Here is an 18,215-nt window from a genome sequence, read left to right on the forward strand (position 1 = left end):
GATTCTTAGGCCCATAACTTTTCTTCCTAGTCAGCACAGGTCTAAAGCTTTAATTTTTCCTTTCAGAGACACCTGGCTCCATTTAGTCTATGTCAATGTGTGACTGAAAGGCCTGGAGCTCATCACTGCTCCTCTCTGATCCCATTCCTTATACTCTGTGACAATGTAACCTCCCTGCATTTTATGGGAATTCTAATTGTGTGTGTATGTGTGTGTCTGTGTGTGTCTGTGTATCTGTGTGTGTATGTGTATTGGAGTCCCTCCAGATCCTGGAAGTGCAGAGTCTGTGGTGGGCCATGAGGATCTGCCTGTCTCAGACTTTCCAGGTGATACCAGCACTGATGTCTGGGATCCCCACTGTGAGCAGCACTCCCAGTGGACCTTGTGATCACCTTGGTGGCACATTGGAATTAGCTGGAGAGTATATAAGCCATTCTTATTTTGGGTCTCCTCCCTAAAATATTGATTATGCGCTCTAGGCATTCATGTAATTCCCAGGATGGAGAATCTGTCTTGTGAAGACAGGAGACACATCATCACAGTTTTATAGGGGTGGAGGATGGGAGCTTGGTGCACACCAGTCACACAGAATCCTGGGTCCTTCTGAGAAAGTTAGTGTCTTTCTGCAGGCGAGGCAGCTCATGTAACCTTGTTCCTACCAATTGTAATTTCTGTCTCTGCTGGCCTTGGCTAAGCACCAGGAAGTCCACAAGTACACCTATACTGCCACTGATCTGTTGTAGTGCAGGACACAGCTTGAAATCATGTGACCTTGAGTCATCTGTGTATGAAGTTTTTGCTCCTGGTGCCACACCCAACCGCAGGCTGAATTTTGAGCTTGACATGCAGAAGAGCGCGTATAGAGCAGTGGACCATGCCACTAGACAGCAAACCTGATAAGGTTGAGTGGATTCAGAAACCCTGGAAGTTCTCATAATTGAGAAAGGTAGGCATTTAAATCTACTCCTGACCAGGTTCCTGTCCTGGAACATGTGATCACAATACCCCATGGAGAGGACTTGGACAATCCCAGTATCAGCCCCTGAAACCCTCCTCATGCAGATGAGGCATCCCTAACATCTCAGACCAAGCCAATAGAAACCATCTGCCTTTAGACCCCAATCCACCCCAAAATGTAGATAAGGCCCTATCCATAAGGAATAAAGTACACAAGTTATGTCACCAAAGACCGCCTGAGAGCACCTGTTTAATGTAGCTGTAACATGCTAAGGGAAGAATATTCTGTCCCAAAGCTTTCTTCTCTGGAAGCTGCTCTAGCCAATTGCAGTCACTTCCTGCTTGGTGGCTCTGGCCTTGGCTCCTAGCCACACTCTGTATTGTTCTCTCTCAGAAGGTGTATGACCTCCACATGCTGATGTTTTCTAATACCATGGTCAGATAAGCATAGGTCTGGGCCACTTCCTGTTCTGGGAGGTACATGGATCCCTTTTGGTGCCAGGGTTTTCAGAAGGACTTTGAGTCTTTCTGGAATCTGGCTACTCTCTGGATTTGGCTTACCTCTAGGTGATGCTGGCATAGTTACTGTGGACTCCAGCCTGAGGCTGTCTGCGGACAAGGGACCTGGCAGGGACGATGGCAGTTGGAGGCAGAGGCAGATAAAGGCTGGCTGGGCTTCATTATTCTCGTTGTGGTTCAGCATCCTCCACCCGAGCTCCTAAGTAGACTCAGCTGAAGGATGAAGTAAAGACATTGAGGCAGAAGAAGAGAGAGCTGCAGAGGAAGCAGAGTGTGGTGCAAGAGTCCTGTGAGGAGGCAGAGAGCCTCTGTGAGGAGGCCAAGAGAAGATCTGTGAGGTGAGGGCAGAGCGGCAGCTCTCTGCACCTGGCCCAGCTCTTGGCTCGCACTGTAGAAGCCTGAGGAGCAGCTTCTCAGGCCTGCTTTCCGTGAATGGTGCTGGAGAGACCTCTCTTCCCGGCTCTATATCCTTTTTTGGATTTCTGGCAATCTGCATAGCTCTCAGACCCATTCATGGACAGAACACCTCAGAGTACTGTGCTGCTCCGGTCACCAAGACCTTCTGTCCAGGAAACAGTACGTTTGAGCCCAGTTGTTTGTGAGGGCTCCCCTTTCCTGTGCGCCCTGATATGATCTGAGCACCCTGTCCCTTAGATCTCCACCCAAATCTTCCTAATGCAGCCCATACTCTAGCAGCAGGTTAACTGTGGAGGACAGTGACTCCTTCTGACACTCTAAGTTCCTTCAGGGATATCACCTTCAGAGATAAGTCCCTGCCCTTGGGTAGATTTGCATGCAGCACATCCCTGCTGGCTGCAGGCTCTCTGCAGTGTGCATTGGTTCCCTGTGAGAAGGTTCTCTTGTTAAGAGCAGATTTAATGGTTGGTGAGTTGATCCCATGCAGGAATCTGAGCTGTAGGAATAATCAGACCTTCACCACAGTCCTAGAGAGACTCTCTAGAGGCCTGCATAGAGGTTCCCGGGTTGTCCACATTCACCTGGCATCTAATCATGGCCGTGCCTATCTCCCCTGAACTGTGACTCAGGATGCCTATGCTGCTATTTTTCAAAAATAAGGCTTCTACATATCAGACAAATGTGCTTTAGTCCATTTTTCTAGTCCAGCACAACAGGTACATCTCAGTTCAAATGCTAGGGGTTTTAACACCTGAGGGGGAAAAAATCTATACCCAGGTGCTTTCTGACCCTTCTCCCCTGGGGATGCCCACAATGACCTCTGAAAGGTCATGGTGCATTGTCCACTTGAGTAGAGCTGGTGGAGGCTGGACAGCTGACATGGCAGGTCCCCACCAGGCCTGTGTCCCAGCTACCTTCCTCCTCTAGGTGTGAAAAGTTCAGTATGAACTCAGACAGGCCACAGACCAGGACCAGAGCCTCCTGCAGCCAGAGCTGCCTCAGCAAATGTGTTTACCAAGTAAGTCTGGCACCATAGAGCCCCATCCTTAGCAACCATGGCATCCATGGGGTAGGTTTTCGTCCTTGACGTTGTTTTCCTTTGTGAGAATGGGCACTGATTTTGTGTAGCCAGTGGCTCAGCCAGGATGTTTCTGAGTCTGATTGCCTTTCCTTGTCTTATAGCACCTCTGAGGAGGATGAAGGAAAACACAGACAACTTGAATTCATGGGAGTCTTCAGTCTGCGATCAAGGCCTTCTCAAAAAAGCCACCTCCTTGTAGCTGAGAACTCAACAGTGAGTCAGATATCAACCACACCCAGAGCATAGGGTCCTCTCTCAGTCAGTGCTGAAGCTGACTCCGTGCCACACACAAGAGTTGCTGAAGAGAGTGCACTGCAGTGAGGATGACCGCCCCTCTCATAGCAGCCACTTGACCATCAATAATAATAATAATAGTAATAATAATAATAATAATAATAATAATAATAATAATAATAATAAAGACTGTGGGTGTTGCTGTTGTGGATTCAGATGCTGAGTTCTGTACCCCAAGATCAGGTTGCAGTCTGGACATGGGCACTGTATTGACCAATGTGCTGTAAAGAATGCTAATAATCTCTGATTGGGCAATAAAAGGCTAGAGCCTGTGACTGGGCAGGAGAGAGAAGAAGGTGGGACTTGGGATCAAGTACGGGGTCGCAGATAGGGACCATGAGGAGAAGGGACAAGGGGAGGGAAAAGAGCTCACCATAAGGCGAGATGGACAATGTGGATGGACCATCAGCACATGACCAAGAGAAGCTTGCTCTGAGAACAGCCATGCAACAGAGCAAGACTCAGTTGTCAAGTGATGGGGCATTTATCTGGGTATTAATAGATCTGAGTATTAATGCAGGTTCTAATAGTCTCAGAACCTGCCCAGTTTAGGCTTGCAGGTTTCTGTGTCTTTTATTCGGGAGCTGAATGGGATAGAGTGAGGCAGAAAGCCCCCATAAAAGTTACTAATATGTGTGGACTATATAGTTTCACAGCCTGGACTGAAGTGACCAGTCACGAGAAAGGATTTATAGAGAATGTCTGAGCCGTCTTCGATGTCCTTGGGCAGGCAGATGCTCCATATCAAGCAGATGAACTTTCAGACATTTGTCTCCTTTGGATGGAAAGGTTTGAGCAGAGGAAATGCTGTGGCCCAGGTAGCACTGGCAGATGTATTTCCCCACAGAGACTGGGATTCCACTCTTGCTGAAGGTGCACCAGGGGAGGGCTTCGGAGCAGTGCTGAGGCTCATCCAGAGCTGCTGGCGTCCAGGAGGAGTCTGAGAGTGTAAATTAGCGCTGTCCCGATGGATCACAAAGGATACTTTAGTGGAGATAACTATAGAGAATTTAAAATACTTTGAACAAAAGCCTGTAACACATCTCATTCTTGGCCTTGGGAGAGCTTGACCTACAAAGCCCCATAGAGGCATGGCTATGCTTGACTTGATATTACAATCTGTGACTGCCTTTCTTCTCTGTGCCCAAGGCCAGCCACAGAGTGTACATCAGTGCCTCTTAGTCTGCAGTAAGAGAATACTAAATAGCTTTGTTTTTTGGCCTGGTTTTTGGCTTATATTCATTTACTTTGGAGTTTTTTGGGGGTAGTGGTTCTTTGTTTTGGTTTGAGGTTTTGCTATTTATTCTTTCTTTTCTTCTTGTCATAGTTTTGATATTTTGCTAAGGCTACACACTGTATATAATGACTGCTGTTTTTCAGCCCCTATTGAGTAAAATGTATTTTATGAATAAAACAGCAATTTCTCACTATTCTCTTATGGCCCTTCTTCACTCAGGTGTGGTGTCCCACTCCTGTAACCCCAGAACCCATAGGCAGAGATGAATCTCCACAAGCACCAGGCAGCTTGGGCTACATTGTGAGTTCTCAGCCAGGAATATCAGTGCTATGCAGGGGATGGTATCCTGGAAGTATATGGCACCACCTACTCTGTGGATGCCCACTTCATGGTGGAAACATATATATATATACATATATATATATATATATATATATATATATAATACACACACACACACACACAAATATATATTTGGGGCATAACATGCCCACCTCTAAGATAGTTTCCAAATTCAACCTTGGCGCCCTCATTCAAAAGGCTGCTCTTTGTCACAGGTCTCATTCTATTATAGTCAAAAAAGCTGTTACTCCTAGCTGTTGCCTCTATGTCTTAAACTGCCCACAAAGGTTACCAGAGACTTTGTTGTGATGGTTAGTGTAGAGACTGGGTCTCATATCCCTGAGGGTGGCACTGAACTAGCTCTGAAGCCAAAGATGACCTTGAACTTCTGATCCTCCTGCCTCCGTTCCTGAGTGGTGAGAATATTCTGAGTTTATACTCCTGAGGTTGAACCCAGGACTACACGAACAGTAAACCATCTCTACCAATAAGTAACAGCTCCTACCTAAGAGGTGAATTTTTTTTTTATTTACAAAATTAAAGAATACAAAATTACCAAATAATGGGTTTCGCTATATTTTTTCCCCAGATCATTGAACCTTGCATGCATTTACAACCGGCACTGTCCCGGTCACCACTCACCCCTTCCTGATCATCCCCTTCAGCCCTCCAAGTAGTCTCCTTCTTCTGCCCTACATGTGTATGCGCACGCACACGCGCACACACACACACACACACACACGTCTATATATACATAGATTACTCATGACTGAAAAGAAATGCCACACTATGTCCCCCCTCCCTCTGGTTTGGACCCCTTTCTCCCTCTATGTAGTCACTTTTCTGTTTTCACATCTTATATGTACTTCTATATACCTATCTATATACATCATATATGGATATATATATATATGGATATATATTTATTTATTTTTGAATTTATTTATGGAAGATTACTTACTTCTGTGATATAGAGCGTATGTGAAGGTCAGAAGACAACTTGTAGGAGTTCGTCCTCTCCTTCTACTTTGCAGGTCCCGAGGGTAGAACTCAGGATGTCAGGCTTAACTGCAAGCGCCGTGACCTGCTGAGCCATTTCACACGCCCGCCCCATAGTTAAACTTAGATTCCAGAAAACAAATGATAACAAGTGCTGGTGTAGATACAGGGAAAGTGGGACTCTTACTGTTGGTAGAAATATAAGCTAGTGCAGCTGTTTTAAAAATCAGTGTAGTGGCCTCTCAAAAACTAAAAACAATGCCCAGCTATACCAGACTCTGTCATATACCAAAAGGTCAGAGATCATTACACATCTATGTAATAAACAGGAAGTTGCTCTTCCTGCTGTCATCCCAGTGGATACTGGGATATCCATTGGCAAGACAGAAATATCCATGTGCTGGTAAAGGGCACAGAGACGAATCACTCCAGAGACAGCTTCAGGGGACAACATCTACCTTATTGCATGTGAACACCCACGTATATAGTGAAAGGCTGTGATTGGTCAGCACATTACGTCAGATTGAATACTGAGTGCTTACGGCCACTCTAGGCAGAAGAGGCTCATTAAAGGAGACATGGAGAGCGCAGACCCCTCAGCAGGCCAGCTGCTTCAGAAGTCTATATTCTGCCTTCAGGAACACGGGGCGCCAGGCTTCTTATTCAGAAGCCCAGGTGCTAGGTAAGCTGACCAACCAGCTCACGCCGGCATTTCCTCCAACACTTTTCACAGGAATAAGGAAAAAGAGTCGATCTATTTGCCCATCAGTAAATGGATAATGAAAATGTGGTGCACATACAGTGGAATTTTATTCAGCTAGAAAAGAAAGTAAAATTTGCAATAACAACAACAACAAAGGAATTCAAAAACATTAAGTGGATCCTAGCTTCTGTTAAATATGTGTATCCGAGATGAGTAAATGCTGGGAAACTAGTAAAAATAAAAACAAACAAAGAAACTGGTGAGGTTGGAGAAGAGGCTCTAAGGCAGAAGGTTGGGCAAGAGTGTAAAACAAAATAGAAAGAGGTACCCTGGGGGTCAAAGGGCACATGGGGACATGGGAGCAAGGTGGCGGATCCAGACAGAAGGAAATGTGTCTAAGAATCCATCCCATGCGGAACTCTGTTACCTTGAAGACTAATGAAAACCATCTAAGTAGCATGTAGATCCTATTAGGGAACGTGTACTATTTGCCACCTTGAGTCTGTCCCCTTTGCTGCCTGGCATGATACCCAGTACATCCATTCTCCTAAAAATCACATACTTTTCTTCTTCTTTTATTTTGTTACGGAAAGTGTTATTGGACAGAGGCCTACATGGGAGAAATTATTTAACATTTAAGCATCAGTAACTTAGGCTCAAGAGATAATTTTGGGGGACATGTGGGGTTATGGCTTAGCCAGATATGGCACAATACAGGGGCATTCAAAGCATGTCATTTGAAACTCAACCTTCCCCCATAGAAATGCACACATACAACTGTAAACAACTGGTCTCCTTTGTGAAGGCAAGTGACCCTGCAACTTTGTTCCCACTCAGTCAGTCTCAGAATCCTTTTATCCTGTTTTTTTAAAATTTAAGTTATTACTCAAGTGTACCTAGAAACATGAAAATAAACAATTGTAATATTAAGAACATTGTTCCAGAATATTCTTTTTTTTTTTTAAATATACTTTCTTTATCGAGGGGTGACAAACAAAAACAAAAAGAGCAAACATGTAAAAACTCGGGGTGCTCAATTCAGACTCAAGCTCGTCTAGACCCTGGTCATAATCCCAGTGAGGTGCCTATGAGCACCAAGTCAGGGAATGGGACAGGAGTGAATCGGAGGCCAAGAGAAAGGGCAGGAAGGGGACGGTGTTCACCCCTACAGTGTATCTCCATCTTCCCAATGACTCTGAAGATCTGCCAGGTCCTGTCCTCTTGGCCCCAACTTCACCCTAACCAGAGCATGAAGGCTGATGGCAATCGGCTCTCCCTTCCCTTGCTTAGTCCTCACTTGCCCCGGCTTCTAGCCTTATTCTTTCCCTCTACATTCTTCTCTGTGATTAGTAACAGGTTAGGTACTGTAGAAAGCTACAGTGAGGCTGGGGGCCAGAAGAGGTGGAGACCAGATGAAGATGAGGGAAGAGCTGTCCTGGGACCCCTCTCTTCATGGGATCCCAAACTGTACAACCAGTTCTTCTTTCGCGTCCACGCGGATCTGAGAAAGTATAGGCATACGCAGCTATCCTGGAGACCTGGATAGTCTGAGAAGGGGCCAGCATTTGGTGGGGCTGGCTGGTGAGAGATGGCAGCGGTGGTAGCTTCTTCCAATGGGTCAGAATGCTGCTAAGCACAGCCAAGTGGCTACTGTGACTGCCTTGCCCCGTCCATGTACTCATGCAGCTCTATGCCCTGGGAGTCTGTGGCCGACACAGCAATGATGTGTCTTGGCAAGGATGGAGGACAGCAGGGGCTGCTCATCTGTGCGAGCTGAAGGTAGTTGGGCTCGACTCCACTGAGGGCTTTAGTAAGGGTGCTACTGGGGTCCAGCAACAGCTTCCTCTCCTCCAGATCCTAGTCCGAAGCCTTGTTTTCGCTGCTATAACAGCACCCCATGGCTGAGTCTGGCCGGCGCTAAGGAGGGAGGCGTCCATCAGGAGCCTTTCTGGTCACATGACCCACGGCCGTTCCAGAATATTCTTGAAGACAACACCCAAAATTTAAAAAAGAAAAAAAAAGCAATGCAGATTGAGGACTCATTAGTGGTGACTTAGGCAGGGATCTAGCCAAGACTGTGGTGACAGGAAGTCTAGGAAGGGTGTAAACATCCGGGATGTCCCAAATGTCAGTTTAGCCAAGATGGGAGCAGAGCATCTTGGGAGTCCCCATCCCATCATTTTACTAGGAATGATCTGAAAGTTTGTATCCACATGTTTCAATCCTAATCCCCATACGATGGTATCTGAATCTCTGCAGAGGTGACTGGGTCCTGATGATGGGACGGACCCTCATGGAGGGAGTAAAAAGACTCATTGGAATGTGGGTTCTCTTTCTGCTTTTGGGGGGGCACAACAAGACAGCCCTCCATAAGCCCTTACCAAAAATAATACTGGTGTGTGTGTGTGCTTGCTACCTTGTCAGTCTGAACTACATCAGCAAAGTAGACTGATTTATAAAAAATTTAAGGTCATGGCATCTGCAGATTCAGCCTCTTGTAAAGGCCTCTTCCTAGGCTTTTATTAGTCTTTATAGTGAAATAAATATACATACACACACATATATATACACATATATATATGCATATATATATATATATATATATATATATATCACATTCTCCTTATCATTCGTCTGTTGATTGACATAGAGGCTGGTTCTTTGCCTTGGCTATTGTGATAAGATCGATGTGTAAGTATTTTTGTAGTGGTGTAACTTCTTAATCTCCTTCAGATAAACCCCAGAATAGTACAGCTGGATCATATGGTTGTCCTAATTTTTAGGTATGTTTGTGCATTTGTGAATGTGGGGACCAGAGGCCAGTGTCTGGTGCTTTCTTCAATCCACCTTCTATTTTGAGAAAGGGTTTTTCACTGAACCTGGAGTTCCCAAATTTAGGTAGCTTGCCTGGCTAGCAAACCCCAGGGATCCTTCTGCCTCTGCCTCCCTGGCCACGGTTATATATGTGCAGCTGCTAAGCCTGGCTTTTTCACATGGTGCTGGGATCTAAATTCAGGTCCTCATGCTTGAATGACAAGCATTTTACCTTACTGCTAAGCTACCTCTCCAGCCACCTAATTTTAATCTTCTGAAGAACTTTCAGGGTGATTTCATAAAGGCTGCATCTGTTCATATTTGTAGCGACACTGTTTAAAGGGTTTTTTCTTCAAATTCTTGCCAGCATTTGTTTTCTTAATTAGCTTTTGAGAGCTCTGTACATGTTCTGATATTCGGCACCACTCCTCAACTCTCCCCATATCCACACTACCTTTCATAACCACCCAACTCTTGTATATTTTTAAAAACCCTTTTAAGACCAGTGTGTGCTGCCTAGACATTCTTGGATGTGTGGCACTACAGTGGAGCATGACATGGCAATTGTGAGCTTCTGGGAGAGGGAGACAGCTTTCCCTAAGACTGTATCCCGTGATACACCGTATTCTGTGGCCTTCTTCTTTTCAGGGCTCTGCACTCAGGAGCCTCCCTGAAGATTTTGACTTCAGGGAATCACATTGTTGATTCTATAAACTATTCCTATTTGGGGGCCTTTTCAGGAAGTCCCTGCCTATATTTTAAAGTGCCCCCTAGCAATTTCAGGTCATATACTAAGAACTTTGACCCATCTTAATTTGATACAAGGTGAGAGATAGGGATCACATTGCATTTTATACCTATATAGACATTGCTGGCTACCCAAGCAACAATTGCTGAGGTTGTCATTTTTCCAATGCTTGTATCTGTATGAGTTTATTTCTAGGCCTATTCTTTTGGCCTAAGTCTTTTGGTACCAGTACATTTCGTTCTGTAATTTGCTGTGAAATCAGATATTAAGATACCCTCAGCATTGATATCCTAGGATTGCTTTAGGCAAAAACTGTTACCCTGATTTATATGTGACAAACACTGGGTGGTGCCCCCAGATTTGGGTGTTTGTTTTGGTTGGAAGGGGCTTAATTATTTTCTGCACATGGCGTTTTGCCTGCATGTCTATCTGTGTACCATGCGTAAGCCTGGTGCCTTTGGAGGCCAGAGAGGGTATTGGATCCCCGTAACTGAAGTTACAGATAGTTGTGAGCCACCGTGTATCCTGGGAGCCAAACATAGGTCCTCTGGAAGAACATCCAGTGCTCTTAACTACTGGGGCCATCTCTCTAGCCCCAACATTTTTTTTTTTTTGAGACAGGGTCTCCATAAATAGTCCAGGCTCACCTTGAACTCAAAAACCTGCTTTGTCCTCTCATGTAGGGATTACAGGCATGCACCATTATGCCTGTCGAAGCGTGTATTAATTTCATATTCATAAAAGATGTTTCTTTTTATTTGCCGGTCTGTCTACCAGACATCAATTTTACAACTGGGGAGTCTACCTGTAAGAGAAGTTGCCCATGCTCGTCTGGGAGCCCCTACATTTTAGAGTCTTTGGGAACATGGTGATGGGCAGGAGCGTGTGGTTACCAGGGTACAACACTCAGGCACACGCAGGGGACATTCCTAAAGCAACTGTTACCACAGGCATCCAGGCTGAGAGCAGGAAGGTATCCCTGCTGGGCATCTGTGTAACCTCTCCTTTCTGGGTTCTGCTGTTGTCAACAGTAAAACTCTTTCAAGGCCTGTGATTAGATTTAATTGAGGCCACCTTCCCTAAATCCTGTTTAGCTTTGAGGGTAGAACAATGCTCACACTCCATCTAGAAATAAAAAGGAAGATGTCCCCACCTTTTTCTTTCATAACTGCAATTTTATTGATTGAGGATACCTAAATAGACACTCCAATTTGGTTTCGTTTTGTCTCCCACAATTCTTAAGTGTGGGTTTCCTTCCATGACAGGGTCTAGTGGTGAGAAAAAGAATACTGTGAAGTCCTGACTAACTCCCTCAGCTCTTCAAGATGTCTTTCCCTCTGCCCTTCCTTCAGAAGCCAGATTAAGTCAAGAAACCAGCATCCATGGTTTAAAAAAAAAAAAAAAATTATAATAAAAAGTAACTCCAGCACTAGGGAGTGGAGTTAGAAGGATCTCTGCAAATCTGAGGCCAGCCTTGAGAGGGAAAAAGAGCAACCAGGGACTAATCCACCAACCAAAGAGTACACATGGTTGGATTCATGGCTCCAGCTGCATATATAGCTGAAAATGGCCTTGTAGCTCATCGATGGGAGGAGTCCTTTGGTCCTGTGAAGGCTCTATGTCCCAGTGTAGGGGAATGCCAGGGCCAGGAAGCAGAGTGGGTGGGTTGGTGAGCAGGGGAGCGAGAAGGGGATAGGGGATTTTCAAAGGGGAAAACAATTGAAATGCAAGTAAAGAAAACATCTAATAAAAAATAAAAATAAAAGTTGCAGGGAAGGGAACAAGGCCTGAAGGAGGACAACAGGAGATGGGGGAGGGGCTTGCTTCAAGTATAACACATACAGGAAAATGCCCTTATGTAACCCTGTGGATCAAAAGAGTAATAATAATAAATCTGCAGGAGACGTGGCCCTGGTTTTGTCTCACTTGCTTTGTTCACTTAAGTTCTTGCTATGTAGCCTAAGATGACTCTGATCTCCCAGTCAGGGATATTCATGGAATAGGGACATGGATAGGAATGGTGGGAACTATGGAAGTCCTCGTCCACAGCTACCAGGATCTCCACCCTTAGGAACAACATTCTGGTCAAGAAGAATGATATCCAAGAGGTGAGTACCACTGAGCCATCTGCATATTACAGGAATGTGCCAACATTGTAGAGAAAAGTTTCACTTCAACAGTGCTGGGGCACTAGTGTGCACACCAACAGAGCAGGCCTGTGAGCACATCACCACCCTCTCAGCTTTTCTGTCAGATATGTCTAACATACCACTCTCCTTCCTGATGGCCGTGCACAAGCAAACCAATGTGAGAGGGGAAAAACCACATCAGGAATTGTGCTATATGGAGAATGTCCTGGTGGGAACCAGGGATCCCATACAGGACTCTCATGAGCAGCACAGCCCTGCCGGGGGCATTTCTCAAGCGGTGGTCCAGCTTGAACAGAAACCCTTCATCTAGGTAGCTGAGGTCATGCATGTCTTTCATTTCAGGGCAGCCATCATCTCCCACTTCTCTTTAGCTTCTCTCTTGCATTCTGCGGGCTCCAGGGAAGGGGGTGATAGTGGACAATCATCACGTAGGAGCTGAGATTTCTCTGGCACCAGGCCACCATGCAGGATTGTCATTGTTGGGATTGCTCTTCCGGTGCTGAGACTCCAGATCCCAATTTGGCACCACTGGATTCGAGAGTGGACTTTCATTTCAGGGCCTGCTTGGTCAGGAGACTGTCAGAGCCGTGCTCAGATGCCTCTGTGTCTCTCATGTTGGATAGATGTCCAGCCTGTGGCTGTTAACACAATCTGTCCCACGATTGGGGATTTAAGTGTAGAGCTGGCGCCGGGGGGAGCCCCTTAGTTCAATGTTACATCCTTATTCTCATTTACTTCTCCCTCTACTGCTGGCTTGAGTTACGCTCTTCTATATTTTATATACTTATGAAGCCTACTATAAAGCCTTAAAATAGGTTTAAAGTTTCTCATTGTGATACTTAACATTTTAGTTAAATATAAAATTTTCAAAGAAATGCTGGAGCAATGGCTCGGTGGCCAAGAGCATTTACTGCAATTCGAAGGGACCTAAATTTGGTTTCCAGCACCCACATAGTGGCTCACAACTACCTGCAATTCCAGTTCCAAGGGATTTGGCATCCTCTTCTGACCTCCATAGGCATCAGGCACACACATGGTTCAGACATACATGCAGGCAAAACATTGACACATATGATATAAAATACATCCTTTAAAAATGTGTAAGAAAGTCTCTTCTCACAATAAAAATCAACTTTCATGATGACAGGACATTTGCGATGGAGTGATTGCTTATATTTCAGTCCAGATGACATAGTGTCACATTAAGTGTCATGGTTTGAACTCAGCAAGTGAGGTTTAGATTTAGCTCCATTTATAACAAGCATGTTATTTCTTGAACATCTATCATAAAATAGGAACTACACTGTCTTTAGTTATGCTCATGTGCAGAAAGATCCAATATTTAGAAGACTTCAGTGAGCTTGCAGTCCAGTGTGGACAGCAAAGGAGAGCAATGACTGCCCAGGGGAAGAGAGACAAGCCATCCTAGAGATTTTATAGTGACTGCATGAGTTTGAAGACCATGGAAAACTTTGAGAAACACTGATAACCATTTCTCAGTTTACACTGTAGGGTTGATGTCTGTGACTGGAAACAATTGAGAGTGCAGTTGGTTCTTTGATAGTATGAATAAGGCCTTTGAAGCCTTTGCGTGTGCTGTCCTGGAGTCTGGCATGGCTAAGTCCTTTCTGCTCTGCCGTGCACACTAGTGAAGGCCTTTGTTTTCCTTATGCCAGGGGGAAATGTTTAGCTTTTTTGAAAAAAACCTGTTCCTGATAGACTAGGACAGAGATTGTGTGGACCCATTAATAAACTGGAGGCATGCATGTACTGTTTGCTATTGTTTCGTGTACTGGGCAGTTCTGCTTGTACAGTAGATTAAACAGCTACAGTTCTGGGTATGCGCAGGCAGCTGTGATGAATCACCATCTCTCGTTTTGGACATCCCACAACTTCAGAAGCCATACTGGTGATGACACAGAGAAAGGGTGCAATTCTTACAGAAGTCTCTTGATATACTTCAGAGCAACCAAGTCTCCATAATTCAGAAGTTTCCTGAAGTCAAGACATAAACTAATAGTCTGAAACTCGCTCTCTAGTACTGCTACTTATTGGGATCCACCCCCTTAGCCTTCTAATCATCCAGGGATGCCCTTGGCATGGCAGGATAGCAAATCTTATGTGAGATCTGGCCTAAGATATGCTTCATCTTGAAGAAATATGTAGCTGTTTAATCTACTGCACAAGCAGAACTGCCCAGTACACGAAACAATAGCAAACAGTAAATGCATGCCTCCAGTTTATTAATGGGTCCACACAATCTCTGTCCTAGTCTATCAGGAACAGGTTTTTTTCAAAAAAGCTAAACATTTCCCCCTGGCATAAGGAAAACAAAGGCCTTCACTAGTGTGCACGGCAGAGCAGAAAGGACTTAGCCATGCCAGACTCCAGGACAGCACACACAAAGGTTTCAAAGGCTTTTATTCATACTATCAAAGAACCAACTGCACTCTCAATTGTTTCCAGTCACAGACATGAACCCTATTCCTCAGACCATCAAGGAGCATAACCCACAGAGATTCAGCCTGGATGTGCCTAGCTTGGTTGTTTGGGTAACGAGAGGAAAGACATCTGTCCCCCACGGCTTCGCAGCATTGTAACTACCAGGGTCTAGATATCCCCACTACACTAAGTTTCTGTGGGGATGGGGAATGAGGACTGCCAGGATCTGGAATGGTGCCAGGAGACCCCTGAACAGCAGGGTATCCCCTCCCCACCCCTGGATTAGGCACACACCACACCCCAACACCCATTTTCACAGAGAGATCCTTTATCAAGCAAGGAAGAAAAGTTAAAGAGGCCACTTTCTGACTCATGCAGAAAAACTGCAGCTAATGACCTTCCGGGTGTAATTTTTAAGAACAACAACAACAAAAAGGGAGGTCTGCTTTAGAATGGGCTAGAACAAGGTGGATATATTTTGATTGGGCATATTAATTAGACGGACCAACGGGGGTTCTGATTGCTGGACTTTAGTATTTTTGATAGCTGGACCACCTTGACAGTCAGCCTCAGGAGGAAGAAGTGGCCAAATAAGGGATCAGACCTTGGGGTTAGCTTTAGGAATATAATCTAATGGTTTTTAGCAAGGTAGAGGGAAGGGGCAAGGCCATGTTTGCCAGGCATGGGCTATGCCAGGTCCAGGCTAACTAGAATCCATTCAGTGCCTCATAGCCAACACTGAGCATTTGTTTAAGGAAAAAAAAAAAAAAAAGAGTTAATGGAAAACCACAAAATCCCAAAGATAACTGGATTAGTATAGGAAGGCTGGCCATTTTGGTTTCCAGCTCTAACTATTCTGACTCCAAGTCCTTAACTCTTGCCTGCTAAGCAAAGGGGAAACTAGGTTACTATTCTATAAAGCTCCTCTGAAAATTATAGCCCTATGTGTACATGTAGAGTATTTAAAATTAGGACACTGATTATTGAATGACAGCCAGAATTCATAAATACAAATAAACATTTGTCTCTTTAAAGACAGGCACTTTGCCAAGCTACTTATGAAATTCTAGGACTCAACTTAAAATCACTGTTTCTAATTTAATGCAGGTCTGAAATTTCACAGAAGCTGTACCTGCAATCCCAGAACATTGGAGGCAGGCAGGAAGATTGCAAGTCCAAAGGGAACCTGGGCTGCTGAGTGAGTTCTAGGCTACCCTGGGATAAACAGCAAAACCTTGTCTCAAAGAAAATTTTATTACTAAAATAAATCAGAAGTCACAAAGGACAAGAGAATTTGCCCCCCTCTTCCTCCTCCTCCCCCCATACACAGAGGCAACTACTGTTATAAATCCCACTGTAGGTCTCCACTCTTTTCCCTTTGTGGAATCAGGACAGTTTGACACTGGTGACATAGTTTTACCTTGTTTGTCTGCTGTTTGTTTTTTCTACTACAGCATGCATTTCCTTTCTACATATCTTTCACACACAGAGGATAATCTCTAGTGAGGCAATATGAACTGTTTCAGCTAGTGGCCTGCTCCTGGACACCTCCAGAGTAACTGTCCTGATATCTGAAATTTTGTGCACATAACTGTGTTCACACACACAAAAAAGTTTCTAGTACATTTTTGGAGCAAGCCTGCAGTTTTACCTCAGTTTATCTGTATGCAGATCTCTTTCTCTCTCTCTCTCTTTTTTTGTAGCAGGACAAACCACAACCGCTGGAGGAAGCCAAAGCTCATAGTTAGGAAGGGAAGCTGACGCAAGTCTGATGGTTAATATAAGAGAGAAAAGCATACTATTTTTTGGTCAAAAAAAAAAAAAAATCCCTGAGTTCACAGAGAATGTGATTCAAAATGGAATTAGAGACAAGGAACTCCAAAACAGCAGTTACTTCTAATAAGCCAAGCCAGGACTCCTCAAAGACCAGGAGAAAGGAGCAGGGCGGTCTTGAGTGTTTATCAATTCATTTAAAATTAGATGTTCTCTTTCACCTAAAACCTTACTATTTGCAATAAATGTTTATGACGTTCCATAAACATATCACTTAAATCATACTTTTACATGTTAGTTCTTTCATTTTTACACTACCAACAAAAATGCAGACATTATTCTTCTCAGTTCCCAGAGGATGAAATGAAACTCAGAAAATAAAGTGATTTGCTCCTGAAAACAAAGATGGCAAAACCTAGAGATAAGAATCACTCTGAGGCTAGAGAGATGGCTCAGCAGGTAAGAGCAAGGACTGCTCTTCCTAGGGTCCTGAGTTCAAATTCTAGCAACCACATGGTAGCTCACAACCACCCATAATGAGATCTGATGCCCTCTTCTGGTGCGTCTGAAGACAGCTACAGTAAATTATGCCAGAGTGAGTGGGGGCTGGAGCGAGCAGGGCTGGCAGAGGTCCTGAGTTCAATTCCCAGCAGCCACACACATGATGGCTCACGGGCCATCTGTACAGCTACAGTGCACCCATACACATAAAATAAATAAAATAAATCTTTAAAAAAAAAAGAACCACTCTGATTGTCAAATATCATGATCTTTTGTTTTGTTTTCAGTTTTTAGACATGGCCTTACTTTGTAGTCCAGGGTAACCTTAAGCACACATGCAGATTCTAACTGCTATGCTTAAAATTTAACAATCCTACTCTATTTAACCTGGAAGGAAACTGAAACAAGATGTAGGTACTGTTTATGAACAGGATTATTTAAAGTTGGAAATAACTACAGAACCCCATTTATTTGATTTGGATAAAGTAAATATTGATACCAGGCCTTACACTTAATGCCATGAGTCTGACTCTCTTGTTTCACAATGATAAGATTAAAGAGGAAAGGAGAAACAGTGAGTTAAGTAAAACTTAGAGGACTGCTTTTAAATCCCACAGAACTTCTAACACACATTTAATAACAAGTCACTTCAAGGAAGGCTAAGAATGACTGAAGGTGGAACCAGCACTAAGAACTTCAATGATGTACAACTCAAACATGCAAAGGGAGATTAAAGTTATTTTATTAAATCATGCACATCACGTGTGTTAGTGCAAATAGTTTAATCTGTACTCCAGAAATTCTATTGTACGTTTTATCTTTACAAAATAGATTTCAAACAATTATTTACTTTAAAAAAGGTAATTTTGAAGTTATGCATTTCAGAACAGTATTTGCAATAACTATATACAAGAGGTACTGGGTACCACTGGCATATCAGCATTCTGTGGTGGGGTGGCTTCCTGCAACAGAGAATGGTAAAATGAACTATATGACAGTATTTCTACAAGTCACTTGTGGCTAATTCCTCCATAAATCTAGTGATTTTCCCGGCAACAGTCCCAAATAGCTTTAAATACAACTTTTAAAGTAAAAACAATGACTGCCAAGCATCACGAGGCAAATTATATCCTAAACTCCCTTTTCAGTATCTGGCTAGATCTGGGTATACTCATACAACATTCAAGCCAATTCACTGACATTCCCTTCCAGTCTTCACTGACTGAAGAAAATTTAAC

General features: G+C 44.0%; 1 protein-coding gene and 1 pseudogene across 1 annotated transcript in view; one reads left to right on the forward strand and one right to left on the reverse strand.

The window, feature by feature from the left end:
* The window catches only part of LOC116085163 (GATA zinc finger domain-containing protein 13-like), a 28,232-nt gene extending 24,622 nt beyond the window's left edge, over window positions 1-3,610 (forward strand). Inside the window, exons 5-7 of the mRNA XM_031362608.1 lie at window positions 2,821-2,911; window positions 3,026-3,188; window positions 3,316-3,610. Coding sequence (XP_031218468.1) covers window positions 2,821-2,911; window positions 3,026-3,188; window positions 3,316-3,431 — 370 coding nt within the window. The 3' untranslated portion in view covers window positions 3,432-3,610. The remainder of the gene's footprint in view (window positions 1-2,820; window positions 2,912-3,025; window positions 3,189-3,315) is intronic.
* A 4,389-nt stretch (window positions 3,611-7,999) lies between these two features.
* Window positions 8,000-8,746, reverse strand: LOC116084582 (annotated as a pseudogene).
* Window positions 8,747-18,215: the final 9,469 nt, after the last annotated feature.

The sequence above is a fragment of the Mastomys coucha genome, unplaced genomic scaffold, assembly GCF_008632895.1.
Source record: "Mastomys coucha isolate ucsf_1 unplaced genomic scaffold, UCSF_Mcou_1 pScaffold9, whole genome shotgun sequence".
Classification (NCBI taxonomy): Eukaryota; Metazoa; Chordata; class Mammalia; order Rodentia; family Muridae; genus Mastomys; species Mastomys coucha.